Source organism: Paramormyrops kingsleyae, chromosome 3, assembly GCF_048594095.1.
Source record: "Paramormyrops kingsleyae isolate MSU_618 chromosome 3, PKINGS_0.4, whole genome shotgun sequence".
NCBI lineage: Eukaryota > Metazoa > Chordata > Actinopteri > Osteoglossiformes > Mormyridae > Paramormyrops > Paramormyrops kingsleyae.
The window spans coordinates 13303948-13323538 of NC_132799.1; the positions used below are offsets into that span (position 1 = coordinate 13303948).

Here is a 19591-nt window from a genome sequence, read left to right on the forward strand (position 1 = left end):
GTGCGTGGTGCCCATGCTGACGTCTGGAAGTGTTTGGGGAAGGAAGGAAATCTTTACCTCCGTAACTGGTCCCATTCCAAAGGCAAGTGATCTGCGAGGGAGTGTCATCAGCAAAGCAATGCAGTTAGCGTCTGAGAAAGTCACACAGCACAGGCATTCATTTTCATGATAATATAGCCATTTACCGGGGGTGGGGGGGAGTGGACAGCATGCCCTGAATCACAGGTCTAAGCACATGATTACAGCAGCCTCCTGTGATAAGAAGCTTTGGATGATGTGTTTGTGTATATATGTTCCTACTCTGTACCCAGCGAAATGTACCCCCATCAGCATGATTATAACTATATAACACTAAGGAATGTGTTAAAGTCTGCCATATGGCCTAGAAGAGAGGAGGGATGTAGAGATCATTTCCTGTAAATGACACTGTTCTGCATCAGCACAAACAGACACGGCTATAAACAGCCAGACGACAAAGCATCAGCCGTGTTTTCGTCTCCTTAATATGTTTTTTTTTTTCATTGGGAGGAAAAACTAATAAACCATCACCCAATGGAAAAACTATCTTCTGATAACCATCTCCAGTAGGGTAGACGGCTTCCAAAGACTTATGCTCACCCATGTCGCTGCTTCACCCCAGGCCGGCGCCCCTCCAGAGCCCAGCTATCCCCGGCCCTGTGCCCCTGAAATATCAAACAATGAGAGCTAAATAGAGGCTCTTCAATTCGCCATCACACAGAAGCCATGAGTGGATCTTTCCGTTCTGTGGCGGCCTTGTGATTCCCATTAGATACGCCTTACTATTCCCCCTGAGTTACTGAACTTACCAGACAAAAAGGTTTTAGATCATTACACATTAGGTCATAACAAGCCACATACTTTGTCTTTGAATTTGGAGTTTGAATATTTTTTCTGAAGTTGTATACAGCAGAGGCAATAGGAAAAAATTGTAGTATTTTATAAAATGGAAGTTATTGCTTGCAGATGTGTTTTGTACTCTTGAGCAATAGTAGTAGAAAGTGTAATCCAGTCATTATAATGATACAACTCATCTTAATATGAACTTACCTTCTTGACGTTAAATGTATTTACCCGGAGATATTTTTTGCAGAGCGCTGGTTGTCTTAACTATGAAACCCCAAGCAGGTGTGACTGTCACTATGGACACTGCTAATGTTGCGCATTAAGTCGGAAAGTTCCTCAGATCCTAAACATACGTAAGAACAACACTGCAAAAGTTCAAAATGTCAGTGGCTGGGACTGTTTGCAGCTGGAAGCTGAAACCTTAATTCTTAGGTTCATGTTCAGAATGATAATTTGACTTAATTATGGATGAATGTTAAATATAGTGATGTGGGGAGGATTTGGATGTGTCAAAGCAACTTGTGTCTAATTCTTTAAGAGGACTATCAAGCAGGTTCACTTTGTGTGTTAGAAAGAGAATGTAATCCTAACCCTAACCCTAAGTTAGAGCGTCAGATGGTTGTTCTGTATGTTGTTTGGTCTACCTGCTTAATTAATCCCAAGGGTGTTAAACCAACACCCTGTTTGTGTGATCCCCACGTCCTGTGGATCTGTTAGCTGTTCAAAAGAACCTCTTCAGACTACACATGAGGTTCTTACGTTTTCTGCTTGACATTGTGTTTTCTATAATACAAACTGCTCCGTACTCTGAGTGTACATGATGTTCGTCAGTTCAACCCCATCAGCTTTACTGATGTCTTAGGATTACTGACTTTTTCTCAATTGCAGAGCTTCTGAATGACTAAGAAAAAACACGCAGTGTAAATATCGACAGTCACGATTCTAGGGTCTGATCCACCACCAGTGAACTACAGTCACAAATTAGTTATGAGGTTGATTTGACGTCAATGAACCAAAACTCTTGTTTAGTATCTCTAGATACTAGATGTCCAATAAAATGAGTGTGAAGGAGCTGATTGGAAATGAAAAGAACAATTCAATCCAGGCACATGCAAAAGACAAAGCTGTGCTGAAGGTAATAGACTACAGAAATACCATTCACCAAATCCGGCGAGAAATGACTTTTATGCTGAATTTCATACAGTGTCAAATCACTTGTGTTTTTTTTTCTGTAATAGTACTCCAAAATGTTACTCTTTCAAATTCCAATGATTGACTCGAGGAACTCTGTATCACATTACATATGACAAATGATACAATGTGGCATGGAAAATTGAAGAGTGCCTTTACTTTTTTATTTTTTGGAGTACATCTTGGGTGCCAGCTGTGACTGTGATTTTTGTGTCTCTCTATTTTTCCGTCTGTCTGGCACAGCCGCCTGACTGTGTTCAGTGTACGCCTCCTTCAGCGTGCCGTCAATATATGCAGGACCATCGAGCGCCAAAACATGTGTGGTATGTACTCTGCATGGCTGCGTGGCTTGTCTCTAACACAAAGATCTATTCCCACTGAAACTAGAGGCCCCAGTATGGTACGTGCTCTGTTTATAGCCACGTGTCAGCGGGTATGTGTGACATCTGATTCTACACCATTGCGTGAGACTGCTCTATGCATGTTTGATGTATGTGCGGGTAAACTAATGTCCATATGTTCTGAGGGGCTGGACAGGAGTTAAGCACAGAACATTTTGCACAAAGCTTAATGGATGGTCGCCATTTTTCCCCACGTTAAACAACTCTGGGCAGGTGTATGACCGGCCACTTTTTCTCTGTTCCTCTGTACCTTTCAGCCTGAGCTCTGCTTTGGCACTGTCTGCATTTTCTAAGAGATTAGCTCAATCTCCCATAATCAACAGATGATTTTCATCATGATCTGATTCAGTGTTTGGTTCCTAGGATCCAGTGGCCCTCATTTTATTGGGTGTTTAATGCTGCACAGTGTCTACAATACAGAGCTGAATACCAAGAAGATTAATCCTGTTACTGGTGCAGTTGATACAAAACAGATGTTTTGGAAAAGTGCATCAAAGCTTGCAAGTACTGTACCTTGTCATATCTATTTCCATCAGCTCAGTACAGTCAAATGTCAGGTCTAATAAAATCATTCTAAAACATCTATTAAATAGATATTGTGGAAGATTTCAAAGAGTAAAGATACAAAACTTTCTAGCCGTTCCCCTGTTTTGGATGGCTTAATCTAAAACAATGTTTTAGCAATGTTATAAAGAATCCTTCTTGAGGATTCTAAAACCAATTCATTTTAATGAAGTTTCCTATCCCACTTCCATTCTGAAACCTAAATCCAGATTAAAACCTTGCCAGCCAAGTGTCCTGGCCTGTTCATTTTATTTCGACAGAATTGGGCTCCATTCAAAACCACAACATCAGCTCCTGCCGTCTCGCGTTCCTCTTTGCCATCACAGCGGACGATTCCTGCACTGTACACGGCAGTCCTGAGTGCCGCTCTGTAGAGTGTCTCTGACAGACCGTGGTTTGTGTTACGCTTCTGCATTTTCTGTTTCTCGAGGCACTTTTGGTCCGCCCCAGGAATGTTATTTACTGACTGGGCTGATAAAGAACCTCCCGGAAAGGCCAATTACATTTGGTGTACAAAGCTTTCCTGAGTACGAGGCATGTCCCTCTGATAAATGTTTATTTGTAATTTAATCAAAGGCATATTTTCCTCTATTAACACTTTGCACGGAGGTGTATGAAACTGCTTTTATGGAAATAAATACTGGAAAAAAACAACAAACAATGGAGAAAAGGCGAGCAATGTCATCCATTAAAGAATCGTGTTCAAAAAAATCTGATAAAGTATAAATTATGTAGGAATTACATAGCACATAGCAGTGAACATGATTTATAGTATTATTTTGTCATGTCTTTGGTTCATTTGTTAATAAATAGTCTTGTCCTGTTCATTCTCAAAGTAGTTTTATAGATTTAAAGCTCTCATTTTCAAATCTTGGCAGCCACTGTCTCCTTGGATAGTGACGTTTTACTGGGGCAAATATGGACATGCACACACTGTAGGTTCACTGTTCCAGGTCTGGATCGCTCCCATGGAAGAGAAGTAGTGGTCAAAGACTCCCACTGAGCCGTGGTCCATGTGCAAGTTCAGTCATGACTGGAGGTGTGAATCCATGCCTTTTCCTTTCCACACTGTTCCACCCATTTTCAGCAGGAAAAAATGAATAAATATAGAAATAAGTCTGAAATAGTTTGAGCTGGAATTAGACGCCTCATTCTCAGTTTTGCCGTAGATCTGACTCTGGTTCTGAAGCTGCGGGCTGGTTCCATCCTGGGCATCGGCACTCTAAATACACCCTGAACAGCAGAGGAAGGCGAATTGAACATAACAGCTGGTCCTGAAGCAGCCCTCTGTATTTTCTTTCTGTGAAACTGTGGGGCTGCTCTCACGTTGCTTGTTCTGGAATTTTCTTTGGAGGGTTTACTTCTTCTTGGTTACAGCTAATATCTAGGTACAGTCACTATCTAGTTCCATCCATCCATTTTCTATACCCGCTTACCTGATTCAGGGTCTGGGGGGGGTCCGGACCCTATCCTGGAGGCAGGGAACAACTCAGGAAGGGGTGCCAAGCTCTCGCAGGGCATTGGCATCTAGTTAGCAATCTCAGTTGTGACACTTTGGACATCAAACTTTCAGACAATAAAACATTCTCTTTAAACAGGAAAAAATATAAAATAAAATGCAAATATGATATTTTTAAATCTAACAGCAAGTGACAGGGAACAATGTCTTCCATACTGTAACAATTTAAAAAGATTAGTGCAATTGAAGAACTCATTTGCGTTGGGGGTGGACAGTGTGCTAATTACTGACTGCAGTAACTTGATACTAGCAATTTCTCAGCAAATTACAAAGTATTACTTTATCTGTGACTTTAACTGATTTTGGGCTGGGCATCAGTCTGCGAGTTCAAACATAATGACCTTTACTGGGAATACTCTGACATACTTAGCTGTGAATACATAACCACTGAAAGGACCGACTGCTGTGCATTATTCCGCAGTGACACGAAATGGGAGATTTGTGTTAAAAGAAATCCCTGTACCTTTTCTTGGCTTCCAAAGGGACGCTGAGTCAGACAGAGGACATTAAATGAAAGTTCCTCTAAGCTCCTTTAAGGACTGTGTGTGTTTTTTTTTAAATCTGGCACTGCTTTTTTCTTTTCTTTGACCTCATTGTTTTCCTTTCATTCCATCTTTACTCACCTTTGTGCAAAGTGCTAACAGGATACAGTAGCATGTGATCAAACCTGTAAATAATGCAATTCAGCTAAAAGCTTAATGCTGGTTAAAAAAAAAAAAAAAAAAACTTTAAAAAAAAACACAGGGACAGGAGGAGAAAATGAAATAAATAGGTCTTCTAAGCTGGAAAAGGAATCCCATGGGAACAGATCTGGAGAGGAATGTAGGCGTCAGTCAGAACACAGAAACTCCAAATCTGACTGTCTGCGGTATAGACAGGCTGTGGCACAACACAGATGCTTAACCCTGGACTCAGGCCAGGTGATCTTAAATAGGAGTAAAGTAGGTGTAATTTTCATTTTCTTATTCAGACATTTACAGTAAGAATGCATCACACTTTGGTGCCTAACAAGGCGTCTTTCTGTGTTTGAGTTTCCCATCAGGTTTGGACACAAATAGACGCCTAAAATCATCACACAGAGGTGAACACAGAAGTCTTTCTCATGAAGTGTTTGCTTGGTTTAGGGTCACCATTGTGTGCCAAAGCAAATGTATGCAAACGGATATGGAGAAAGCAGGTTGCCTCACTGCGGGGACACAGCTTGGCTCGCTGCGGAAGACTGGCACACATTGACACAGTATATTTAGGAGATACGTTTATCCAAAGCGACGCACAATTGAGAAAGTTGGTCCCTGGAGCAACTAGGGTTAAGGGCCTTGCTGAGATCAGTCTGGTAACCACAAGATTTCACCCAACAGCCTTCAGGTGACCGGCGCACAGAGCTAAACAGCAGCCCAGATATGTATCCTGCCCTTGGTGTGACAACCTTGAAACAGCTTTATTCCTTTCAACAGTTGTGTGTTTGATGTTACAGCTGAAGATCTACAGGCAAAGCATCAGAACGTTTCAAACTAGGACGTTGAGGACTGTCGGAGATGAAGAATGTATATAAGAAAAACTGCAAATAAAAAAAATCCATTCAGTCTACCTTAGGGATTTGGCTGTATCCTAGCCATGGTAAAATGTGCCTGTTACTGATTTAAATATATCTAGTGGGTTTTCCTGTAGTGCAATGCAAGGCAACCTGTTAATGTTACTGTGCTCTTAGTGCAGTAAAAATGTTTTCATTGTCTTAATCTAGAATCCAAGTGGCTTCCATTTGCATTTCCATGTCCTTGAATCAGTGCTAACAATAAAGTAATCATCCAGGCTGGCCTTGTCTCTTCTCCTCAGGATTGTATACTCAGATCATACCCCCCCCCCCCCAGTCGCCTTTGCTTGAGACAAAAGGGGTATACAGCTTCCAACCTGTCCTTGTATGGAAACACTTTAAGACCAGGGACCAAGGCTCAGCACTAGTATTTTCAGTGTCTGTGTAGTACAGTAGACTCCTGAGAGATACTTTATCCACTTGCTGATACACAACAGCTGTTTGCCTTGTTTCTAGCTTAATTGAGCATAGCATAGATATGTTAGCGTCTATGAAATATTTCAGAAATGCAGCTTTTCTTTGCCTGTGTAGCAATTGCCCTGTTTTTTTTCTACTTCCTTTAGGAATAATTTAGCATCAAACCTTGACAGTCATACGAATTTTTAAACCAGTTTTGTAAAGAAACAACATCTAATTGCTTTTGTAAATTGTTGTTTCAGTTGTTTTTTTCCTAACCACTCATCTGGCGCTATTTCTAAGCCATGTGCCTTGCACGTGTCATCAATGACATCACATCCGCAATGTCCCCTTCTTTCGTAACTGCTTTTTAAACATTGCCAATCTGTTATTTAAAGTAATTGTCTCATGATGCTACTGTGCATTTCACAAGCCAGCATGGGATTTCAAAGGTGCTGTTTTTCTCTGTTTTCTATAATCATCTCATCACTGGAGATGGAAGGGAACAGTTGGAAGACAGTCCGTGTCTCCGTGACATGAAGAGAATTCCTACAAAGTGTCTGTCTTTGGATCTCTGTTCTGCAAGCCATCATCTTTATTTCTAGAAAGATCTTGGACCAGCAATGGAGACAGCAAAGTCTTTGCTGAGATATCCTTCCTGGTTCCGCACATGCAGACACCTATACTTGCAGAATCACACATGCACAAATGCATTCACTGGCAGAGACACATATGAGACACGCTGCTGTTAAACACAACCATTCACACGCATGAGATGATTGTTCGTTGATAAAAGTTTTTACCATGAAAACATTGTGAAGCGAGACAATGAACATAAAATCTGTTTTCTGCTGAAAACACCTTGTTAATGAGAGATATCAGTCATCATACATTTACATTTAACACATTTAGCAGACACGTTTGTCCAAAGCAACGTAAAAGTGAGGCAGATACCAAATTGCAAACACACAGTGTTATGCAGTCGATTCATCTAGGCTGAGCTTCCAATGAATTCCCAGGGATAAATGTAAGCAGTATCAGGGCAGGAGCTACACAACAACGTCTAACAAAGCAAGACTGATAACAGAAAGGTCACAAATTCAAAAATAACAGCTCAGTACAACAGTGGCCAATCTGAATGAATAACACACCTACCCTTGAAGCAGATCTGGATATAAAAGTGGATCCTACCCAGTGCCATTGATTTTGTGTGTGTGTTTACTCTGGCAGACTGTTTGGTCATATTCTGATTCATACATTAGATCAGGGGTTTTCAGCCTTCTTCGCTCCAGGGACTCACAAATGAAAGTAGAGCAGACCTATAGACCCCCCACCAGGAATGGTATGGTACTCCATACTTTACACATCTGTATGAGGTCCCCCGTTTTTCACATGTTAATTGGATTAAAATGTCTGCATAATCTGTATAAATGTCACATCAGTATTTCACAAAATAGGCACTACTGTGGAAAACAAGAGTAAGACTGTGAATTTTATTGCTTAATGGTAGAGGGAAAATTGGTGTATGTGTGAGATACGGATAGAGAGGAGGTGGGAGGGAGAGAGAGCTTTTGGTGTGTGTATGTGAAGCAGGGAGAGAGAGTGAGAAAAAGAGAGAGAGAGAGAGAGAGAGAGAGAGAGGAGCAAACCCACAGCACGTTGCCTGTGAAGCGTCTGGTGTCTGCCCAGCAGATTTACAGAACTCCTTCTAGTAGATCTAGAGAGAGAAGGAGAAAGTGAGGCAGCGAGGCTGAGAGAGAGAGCAGGAGGGATCCTACAGCGATTCAAACGCGGCACCTTTGAGAAGCGGGAGCGCAGGGTGGTCAAGCACCAGCAGATACTCCTAACGCCTCGGGCCACTCTCCTTGGTGCTTGTGCTGTGATCCACCAGAAGCGTGGGAAGGTGGACGCCCCAGCGGAGGAGGACAAGAGGGAAGAGAGAGAGGGGGCATCCCGGCACCCACGTGCCGACCGAGCTTGCGGCGAAGGTTTAGGGTTGACGGATGACTACAGGTGCTGGGGCTTCCCCAAAAGGCGAGTCTGAAAGAATCCTGAAACAGCTGTCCTCCTGCCCTGAAGATACACCCCCCTCCCAAGGCTGAGGCAGACAGCGTGCTGAAGACAGTCTGGAAGCACATGCCAAATCTGTCCTCCCGACACAGAAGCCTCTCTGTAGCCAGACGTGTGGCATGACAAACGCTGACGCCCCTGCAGCCCAGTATTATGGGACTCGAGGTCACACCAAGAGAAGGTAAGAGTGCACTTTTCTCATTGTGTCCTCACAAAAGTAGTGTAATGTCCATCTATATAAAGGAGCTGTGTGTGCAAATGAACGTATCAGACAATATAATTGATGGTAAGTCTGGGGTTGTATTTCACTGTAATCTGGTATTCTTGCATTAGCACTTAATTCTAGTTATGTCCTGTTTCTCAGTTTCTTGCCTACAGTCTGAATGGTATGTAGAAAAACATGCTAGTGCCCCCCCCCCCCCCCCAAAAAAAACAAAAAATCGTTTTGAATGCCAGGTGGTCCGGCAAATTCATTACGAGCGCAAGGTGTGGAAGAGGCAGCAAAGGCAGCTAATTCAGAGTGAATTTCAGCATTCACTCCACAATGTACCATTTGAAACAGTTTCCTGGACAACTGCTGCCAAGGACAACAGCACTCAGAGACCTGCACGATCTTGGCAGCCGGCTGTAAATGTATGTACTTAGGCAAAGAAAGAGGCAAAACAGAAAGCGAACTGCAGCCTCCCATTCAGCATAGCAATAGTACAGCGGTCAGGTTCTATTACCACAAACCCAGAGGGCTCAACTGCCTACAATTGAGGTTTTTTTAAAAGCATCAATCTTCAGCCTAAGCTGTAAGTATGTCCTTTTAAACTCTTATATCTCATTCTATATGTGTCTCTTGTTTACCAGAAAGCTGTAAAGATGGGTGCTTTAACTCTTCAAAGACGTTGAATTATCTAATAGGATTACGATTAAAAAGCACGTGCCAGTAGGGAAGGCTCAGTGACGTTGTCACACCTACTGACCTGATCGTTTTGCCGTGTTATGAGGAGAATTTTCTGGAATAATGAGGTGTAGGTGTTGAGCTAAGGAACAATGTGGTAAAAATGTTATATTGAAGCAATCTTCAGTCTTTTTGAAAAAGGATTGCTGTGTAGGAAAAATGGAAACATGGATGAAATCGAAATCTGAACTTTCAGCCTGTGTTACAGTGCTGTACTCTGTAGAATAAGGGTGTACAACTAGGGCAGGGGCATATATAGAAACTCTGCCACCCCAGTCCAATCTTATGCATAATTTAATGTATTTAAGGGCCCCTGTCAAGTACTGCCCCCCCGAGTCTGCCCGGGTATCCATGCCCCTGCAGTGCCCCTGAATAAGGGTGTCACTCTCCATATGTTTAGACTGCTGGAGTCCCTGCTGCCCTATTAATATGCCAGCCCACATATTCCGCATGTGACTTCATTATGAGCCTTAAAGCATGTCTGATCACGTTCCTGGATTAGCACTCGGCTCTTGCTGTCATCAGCGTATCACACTCGCCGTAGACGGGCTGCCGGCTCAGCCATCTGACATCATCACTTTATCTCCTGCTTTCGCTGGGTTAAGTGGTGGCCTGAGCTCATACTCCTGACAAGAGGGCGACAGCTTCTCTCCCCAAGGGCGTAAAAAAAACGCCAACGGCCACGATTCATAATGCTGAGCCCATACCAAAAATGATGGCCTTAGGTATGATCTGCCCCAGCATGCAGTTGTTGACAGAAACATGGTAGGGACAGTAGTAATGCAAGAACCACAGCTAGTTCCCATTTGACTTGCCACCAATGAAATGTGAAATCTGATTTATTTTAAACCATGATGGTTCAGCTTTACGATTAAACAGTTTTTATCTTTCATAGGTCATTTAAACCTTCATGACGCTCTCCCATTAGCTGTGTAGCACCGGTGTTGATGTGAAAGCTGAACATACTATTTGCCATATCTGCCCTCTTAGGGCTTGAAGCTGGCGATGAAACGTCCGTGATGCAGCAATATGGTTTATTCCTGTAGGTACGCAGTGTGCGCCTCTCATCTGATGTCTGAACAAGCACATACCAGCTAAATAGTAGAATGGAAAATGAATAGTACACTTAAGAATCTGTTATTTCTCCTGTAGTTAGGTAGATCCTATGGGAGATTTAAGTTTGATATCTGATTTAATGTCTTTAGAGATGAAAGATGAGAACTGAGAAATATTTATACTGATAAGTAAATGAGATTGGTACCCAGCATGTGCAAACTTTGGGTTTAGAAGATGGCGCTGTACAAAATGCATTAAGTAAAGAATATATTTCTGCTAATTTATTCTGGGCCAAAGCCTGAATAGTCGAACCATTAAGTTGGTTTTGTTATTTGCTGATGTGACCTTCATCTATACATGGAACTGTAGACACTTTTCATGCTTGCATGCTTACCTGCCCCTGTAAGACTGAGATCCATAGATCGCAGTGAAAGCCCTACTGACAAGTTTAGTGATGGATGGGTGTGCCGGTTTTATAATGGAGAGTGAATTCCTGGCCAGATATGAGGTGAGGAACTATAACAATCGATATGGGAGGTGGAGGGGGGGGGGCGTAGGGGGGCGTAGGGGGTGTGTCTATGTCCTTCTCCCCTCTCAGCACCTTTAACAGCACCCACACATCTGAAGCATGCTGACCAAACTGCGTCGACTTGACTTCTGTTTTTCATATGATTGTTCTTACAAGAGATATAACATATAAATGTTGTGTAGAAGTGTTCGGTCCAAAGCGTGGGAAAATGAGCAATTGTTTAATTTTCTTCTTTCAATGTCCCATTGTTCCACGCATTCTCTGTATTTCCAGAGTACTTTTTCCCATCATGCAAATGGAATCACCGTTTAACCTGAGAAATGTCACTCGAAAGTCCCACCATATCACCAGTGACAGTTTATTTATAGTTTATGAGCTGGTACTTCTCATTTCTCATTTTGTAGCTAGATGGAGGCTAAACAAGTATGGAAATGTCTGTCTGTGCACCAAAACAGGACGGCTACCACGTCTCATATCTATCATTTCTGCTTCATGTTTTTGACCATCAAAGTCCACAAATAGCTCAGTGTATAATCCTAAACTTTAATTAAGATCATAATATTACTATAAAGCTGTATTCATTTCAACTTCACTGTACATTTTGTATATTTTCTGTTAGCGTGGATACACATGTGGAAGTTTCTCAAAGTTTGGTTGATTACATCCTTGTATATCTACATCAGGCAGCTCCTTCTTTGGTAAACTGCGAAAAATCTGTAACAAGCATAATACCACCAAAGGTTCAATTACATCTGGTATGTAATTAGCAACAAGTAAGTCAAGATCAGCAGAAAACTGACACTGATGCTATGTTGAATTAGTTACGAAGACACCCATTACCTCCATTGTGTCCAGTGGGGTCTGTCAATAAATTAATTTGTCAACCTTAATTTAGTACTGCTCTTTCTGCAAACGACTCACCAAAAGCTTTGATTATAAAAAGAAATAAGGCAAAAGGCCTTATTTCAAGATGGAAGAAAAGTGAAAATTATTCACAGTAGTCTAGTAATAACTGAGTAAGGAAACATTGTATATAAATGTATAAATCACAAAAAGGAAGATGTTCTTCGTGTTGGTCTGCTTAAAACCACAAAGCTTTCCAAGGAGGAGGTGCTGTTTCCTCACTGATAAATATTTGGATACCAGGCAGTCTGTGTAAATGTCCTGGCTGGTGCTCACTGCGCACTGTGCCACACTCTGCCGGTACGGGTCAGTGCCCAGAGTCCTTACAAAAGTAAACATGACTATAAATGGCCATACGTGCTTCCTCTCCTCCCTCTGTGTGTGCCGGTCGTGTCTGGCCTCCTTGTTCGGCTCTCCCACTGTCATCTTCTCAGCAGATCTGTCTCACCACGCTCATCCTGTCTATCCATCCATCACTTCCTCTCACTGTCCTCAAATCGTTGTTCCATGATTGTGCTGGTCAAACGATTGACTGTTCAACATACTAAAAGGTATGATAAGAATACCTTAGACTGGTTGGCATTTACAGGCCTTTTGCAAAAGTTTTCATTCAGTTTTCAAACAGTCATCTCTTCATGTCCCTTAAAGTCAATGATTTCATTCCTGATTTCTGGCTTTATATTTCCACACGTCTCAGTGACAGACCCCTTGCAGAGCATGTTAGGAGCCTACCAGCGAGGAACTCATATGTTTGGTATTAAGGTCTGCAGAACAACAGCCATATGGAGCCCTTCCCTGCATGTCTGAGAGGCCTTTCAGCTTCTAACAGAACATCACGGCAGCCAGCTGCTCCCAATGAAGACATTTTATGTTCACTTTTCTTTAACGAACATGTTTCGTGTCTGTAACATGATGTCTGAGGACCTGAATGTTTGCAGATAAAAAAGGAGGTGGAAGCACCTCCTGTCGACATAATTAGACGACTGGTTCGCGCAGACATTCCGTAATTTACCCTGACGGCTATGGTGGTATGCTTGAGGGCGTTTCTGAGGTGAGCTCACTTACCAACTGTATCTCCCTGAACAGCGTGTCGTGAAGCTTTTGGAAACCTCACTTTCAGTTGGTGATTGGGAATTAGTGTTGTCCCACTGTGCTTTCATCTATGTGGCAGCACCACAACAGAAGTATGAAGGTGGTTTTTTTAAAGTTATTTTTTCTTATCAATAGATCAGTCATGTCATGTGACACAAATGCATTGACATCGGCAATTCACTCTAAAACTCTCCGTGACAATGGTCCATATGCCCCATTTAGTTAAGGAACATGACTGGAATACTGAGAGGAAGGCTGCAATTTTGTTATAATTCAGTTGCTAGGAGGTCTCAATGATGAACTTTATGGAAGTGTAAACATTTTCATTCACTTTTCATTTTCTCATTTTCATTTCACTTTTCACTCACTTTGTTTTGTTAAAAAGGTTTAACATCAATTTACTTCATTTTTCAGCATCTCAAACTTTTGACAATAAGGATGTCTTAGAGAACTATCTAATAATACTTCATGTGCACAATCGGGTCAAAAATGAGAAAGTCTGAATTCTTCTATCTTTTAGTGAATTTTTGTTATATGTCATCATTTTATCCAATCAAGTCTTTGTGTGTTTCTCCCTCCTTTTCAGAAAAACTGTCATCCAGCATCTGAAGACACTGGGTCTTTGAGTCATTTCAATTGTTGGGAAACTTGGACTGGCCAGCCAGGCTTCTGAGCTCTTGGATGAAGGATATTCATTAAGAGCAAAGCTCTTCTCAACTGAGAATGTGACAGACGGTTACACATCAGGATCTGCTCACAATCCCCAGGTAAACCAAACATCCTTGGGCCAACGGTCAACGACCATCTTGTCGTTCTTCCTCAAGATCTTGTTTTTTGCAAGCCATGCCGGCCAAAACACCCATCTACCTGAAATCCACCAACGGCAGGAAAGGCAAGAAGTGCCGACTCAGGGATATCCTATCGCCCGACATGATCAGTCCCCCCTTGGGAGACTTCCGCCACACCATCCACATTGGAAAGGGTGGAGAACAGGATGCTTTTGGGGATATGTCCTTTCTTCAGGGGAAGTATGAGCTCCTTCCAGGGAAGTCAGAGCGAACCGTCCCACAATGCCACAGTGAATTCCTGAGGGCCAACAGCACTTCTGAGGCCTCCTCTTTGGAGACCCCTTCCCCAGTACTCAAAAACGCCATCTCACTCCCCACCATTGGCGGGTCCCAAGCTCTCACTCTGCCCCTCATCTCCATCATGCCAATGCCTCCAAACCCAGACCCCTTCGACTGCGAAAGCCTCCCACCTTCCAACTTTCTGAATAAGAGCGATGATCTGGAGCCAAACACGCTGCTCCTGTCCCTCAATGTCCTCGGATCCAACCTGGCTGAAGAGACCACAAGCACGTCGAGCTTTTTGTGTAATATGTTCGAGAAGCAGAAGGAAACCCCAAAGCTGAAGTCAGTTGGAAAGGCTGTCAGCAGCGAAAATGGCTTTAATGTCAGGTCATACCACAGCAATGGCAATGGTGCCATACACTTTGGAAAGAAATGTTCCGAGAATTACAGTAACTGGCTGGAGAGTAAAAACAAAGAGGAAGACAGGATTAATCCTTTCCAATATGACGTACTTGCTAAGAAGCAGCACGTCTCGCAGGATTCCATTTCCAAGATCAATGGCTCGTTGCTCTCACTCGAACTTGATTTAGGACCATCTATTTTGGATGAGGTGCTGAACATAATGGACAGACCAAAGACTGAGGTTCAGCCATGAGTGCGAGCAAGGGAATCTGCAGAAAAATAATGACAAAAGACTCAATGTTGACTCTTTAATTTCCATAAAGCTGGACTTTTTAAGCCAGAACACTTTTTTAAACACATATCTTAGTTTTACCATTTTTCCTCTGTGAAACAAGGTATGCAGATAACATGTGTTGTTAATACTGGCAGCCATAACAAAGATACTGTGCCTTTAATTTTGTACACAAATTGAGATGGAATCCGGTTTATTGCAGCCTGAACCATCCAGTGTTATAGATAGATCAGCAGCGGTACTGTTTTAGGTATGGGTTGAGGGGTTTCTATGTTGTTGAGACTTCTTGCTTTTTGTTAACGCCATTGCTTTTTAATAATTACGCTTTGCTGATTATTTTTATTTTTTTTCATCAAAGAAACAAGCATTCTCTTTTTTAAAAAAAAAGTCCAAACACAAAAATCATTTATTTATAAAGAGCTCATATCACTACACCAACAAACAACATATGCATATACTGTTTTTATTCTGTCAATATAATAAAGTCTTTTTTTCCAAGTTGTTCTTCTTAAGGGTTTGTGTTAACTGAACACAAGTCTGGCCAATCACAGGCATCTTGTCTGACTGGTTACATTAATTAACCAACCAAAGCCAATGATATGGTATCTAACTTCACTGGCGTTTCTCTCTCATGTGGAAATGATGTCGTCCAGAGAATCACACTTCTGCTGTTTCTGGGCGCTTGCTCGCTGGCCTTAATATTGTGGTTGGACTTTTTTTTGGACACTGGGCAAATTCCCAAGATTTTTCTGCGCGGGGGAAGAGGGGAGGCATAAAGAATGTGAGAAGGACTGAGGACTGGGTTCTTCCTCTCTCTGACATTCCTGCCATCGTCACGTGCTGCACTCAGCACTGAAAGAGCAGTGGGATAAGCTGTATCGCTCCCAGAAAAGACGCTTACTCCGTCTGTCTGGGGGTCGAGGTACAGCTCATGGTGGGACGAAATGTATTTGTATATGAGGTGGGGGGAGCTTCTTAAAATTCCCATCATTCTTCTGTGGAAACAGTTATATGACCGTAGCCATAAATCAGATCTGGGTCAGGGCAGGAGTCTGGGTATGGATGGGGAGGGGTCAGGGGTTGCTCTCCATGTTGACTATCAATCACACAAAGCACAGAAGCAGCAAAGGGCCCCACAGAGACCTGGGCAAACTTTGACTGGTATAAATAGACAGCTTGCGGCTTGCCAAGCATTTGACAATCAGATGGTCTGTGTAGAGAGCGATCTACAGGCCAGCACTCCAGGTGGCCACGTGTCCTTCCACACTGCAGGCCACAGCTTGCCACCTCTGATTTTGTTATAACACCCAGAGGCGTGATCTGCCACATTTACGTCACACCTCCCAAATCAGGGTTGCTGTGAGGTGTCCATGCACAAAGCTGTATGTGGTAATAACATTTTACCCTTTCATTTACACATGTACTATATGTTTAAAGGGGATCAGCCTCAGAATGGAATTCAGGCTAATTTGGATCACTGTGGGGTGGCATGGCGGTACCGTGATTAGCCCTGTTGCCCCACATGTCTGGGACCACGGTTTGAGTCTTTGCATTCAGCTCCAAGTATGTGGAGTTTGCATGTGCTCGCCGTGTCATCATGGGGTTCACAGTTCAAAAACATGCTAAGGTGAACTGCAAATGGCAAATGGTGTGTGCGTGACCATGTGCCCCATTGGGTTGGTGTCCCATTCCCTGCCTTGTGCCTCTAGCTTCCAGGATAGACTTAGGACTTCTGTAAACCTGCATTGGAGAAGAGAGGTACACACCCACCCCATGATGAACCACCTCAGGGGTGAGATCCTGAGCGTAGCTGGTGATACCTCAGCACCACCTTAGTCTGAATGGACTGGTGTGAGTTTTTTTCTGGTGGCTGGAGTGCCAATCCTGCCACCAACCCCCAAAATTCCCTGTAAGTTGGAGAACCTCGTTGCTGGGCTGGATGTAGGTGAACGTCATACCCAGGACAAAGAAATTGCAGGTTAAGGGCCTTGCTCAACGGCCCAACAGAGTAGGATCACTGCTGGCATTCTCAGGATTCGAACCAGCAACCTTCCGACTTATAGTACAGATTCAGAGCCTCAGAGCCACCACGCCGCCCCAAGCTGGACAACCAGGTATAAAAATATATGGATATTTAGTTGCTTATCTGCCCTTTTTGGATATATTGAGTTTCCATAACAGACTCTGGGTCTGGAACTGACAACCTTCAGGCTATATGTGCCAATCTTTAGCCACTATGCTACATGCTGCTTGAACAGAAGATGCTGTGCTGTGCTGTGCTGACCCTTTCTGAAGTAGTGATAATACTGGTGCTGCTAGCTCACCAGCAGAGTAATGACAGAGGTCTACAGGTGAGTAACATTTGGCTGTTAAGACCTGAGAACGTGCTTATTTATGCAACCTATAATGAAGAAAACACAAGTGCAGGCCTGCACATCTCCCAAGAAAAGCCGTGAGAACCCTGGGCATGGACCGACGTCTGCTGGACACCAAGGAGATTTGTTTACACACAACACATTTCAGAAAAAGATGGAGCAACAAAACAAAAATGAATGCATTTGTTAGAATTCACTGTACAGAGGCCGGGCGTTATTTCAGCAGAGAAGGAGATGATGAGAAGCTTTTGTTCTTAATCGAGGGGCAGACAGCAAACCCAGACACCACGCACAGGGGGGTGGGGGGCATTCCTCATTATAATGGTCAGTATAAGAAATAATAAAGCATTACAGCATGTTCTACTGACAGTCATAATGCATTATAGTGTTGATTATAATATAAGCTCCAATGAAGCTCTCATCTATAATGCACTATAGATACCTTCATAATGCATTACAATGGTGGTATAAGAATTAAGGATGCTTTGTAATGTATTACAAAGGTATTATAGATGAGAGGTTCAAAAAGCATTTATAATGCATATCACGCATGCCTATAATGTGTTATGCCTTTTTATTAATTTTCACCAGTATTTTTCTGTTTCGTACCCAGGAGGATCGGATCACCTCAGCAGAAGATGCCATCTGGAGTGATTCGTTGTGTAGCAGAATTCAGGAAGTAACCCTGTTTGACTTACAAGCAAATTTCGGGAACAACTTCAGTGTTTGACTCAGGGCAAACATTGGCTTAAGCGGCAATTGGCAGTGCGGCTGTCAGGCATCTAGTCCTCACATGTGGGAAGAGGGAGAGATAGATAATAAAGCAGCTGGTCATAGACGGCGTGGAGGCGTCCATAGGAGGGGAGATAGATAATAAGGCAGCTGGACAGAGACGGCGTGGACGCGTCCATAGGAGGGGAGATAGATAATAAAGCAGCTGGACAGAGACGGTGTGGAGGCGTCCATAGGAGGGGAGATAGATAATAAGGCAGCTGGACAGAGACGGCGTGGACGCGTCCATAGGAGGAGAGATAGATAATAAGGCAGCTGGACAGAGACGGTGTGGACGGCGTTTCGAGGCTCATTACACGCCAACCCCAGGTGCTGTTTTCTTCACTCACATTTACTGCTCACATGGCAGCAGCATACATTTCTCCATCTGAGAATCTTTAACTGATGACGTGGCCATTGGAACACACTGAATTAGCTTTGTAACTGAGATGGGATGCGAGGAATCATAACCCGCAGTGAATGAGACATTCGTGATTATCCTAATATTTGCCCGTCTTTGTCAGTTGGCAGACAGGAGCATAGGGGCACTTGCTGAGTATACTGGGCAGCCCCCACAGACGGGACACCCCCCTCCTGCATTTATGTCTGCGTCAATGGAGAAACTTCACAAGTATCTTGAGAACAAGGGCTCATCTTAACCAAACTGGAGGTTCAGTTTTGCAATCCAGATTGAAGGAGAGACCGGTAAAAGATATGAATATAGAAGTGATCACATTTTATTATACAAGATTGTTTAAGCTGTATAATCTAGTATGCAATAAAGTGTAGAAATTAGCAAGTCTCCATATAAAAAAATGATTACTGTAATAAATGAGTATTGTAAAAAGATCATTTTCAGTCCTAAAAAATGAGCACTGCTCTCATTGGCTCACGGCCTCGCTTCATGAACATGCTTAGGTGCATATGCTCCGCAGTTACACACACTTAGCTCCAAACATAACATTTTACTGTTTAAGCCGAGTATTTTACTAATGCAAGTCAGCTTGAACACCTTACGCAGGTGGACTGCACTACAATCTCTTCTGGGATTTTAACTAGCAAGCTTCAGCTTGTAAGTTCAGTCTTCAACATAACTTATACACTTCTGAAGTACTGCCACAGTAATGTCTTCATAGATTATGTGTCATCTTGTTATAAGAAATGGTTGGACATCCAAGGCAAACCTAATGCTATACATTGTTCTATTATGTCAATGCTTTGGACACCCCCAGAAGCAGAGCAGCAGATTAACACTTATAAGCAACGCATAGTATACAAAGGACTTATTTATAAAAAAAAAATGGTAATGCTTTACATTAACTGCACCTTCATAATGCCTTTATAATGCATTCGTAGAGCATTCGGTGCACCTTCGTAATGCATTCATAAGCTGCATATAAGTATACATTAACATCCTAACATACTTCAACAACTGGAGAAGACATTAATAACAAACATTTTATGATAATAACAATAGTAATTGCATAATTGTAAAATCATATAATGTTTGTTATTAATGTATTTTAAAGCTGTTAAGACAAGTTATGATCTTATGGTAT

At 42.6% G+C, this 19591-nt stretch overlaps 1 protein-coding gene across 2 annotated transcripts; it reads left to right on the top strand.

Annotated features, from left to right (window-relative positions):
- Positions 1 to 8150: 8150 nt before the first annotated feature.
- On the top strand, positions 8151 to 15384 carry cdc42ep3 (CDC42 effector protein (Rho GTPase binding) 3). Of its 2 annotated transcripts, none has more exons than XM_023822639.2 (2): positions 8151 to 8777; positions 13709 to 15384. In XM_023822639.2, the coding sequence occupies exon 2, from the start codon at positions 13966 to 13968 to the stop codon at positions 14845 to 14847; it is 882 nt and encodes a 293-aa protein (XP_023678407.1). In that variant the 5' UTR covers positions 8151 to 8777; positions 13709 to 13965; the 3' UTR covers positions 14848 to 15384. The 2 variants fall into 2 exon arrangements, with proteins under 2 accessions (XP_023678407.1, XP_023678408.1); XM_023822640.2 differs by lacking the exon at positions 8151 to 8777 and adding an exon at positions 9049 to 9390.
- Positions 15385 to 19591: the final 4207 nt, after the last annotated feature.

Coding starts and splice junctions, on each gene's coding strand:
- cdc42ep3 (XM_023822639.2), top strand. CDS start 13,966: ATGCCGGCCAAAACACCCATCTACCTGAAATCCACCAACGGCAGGAAA.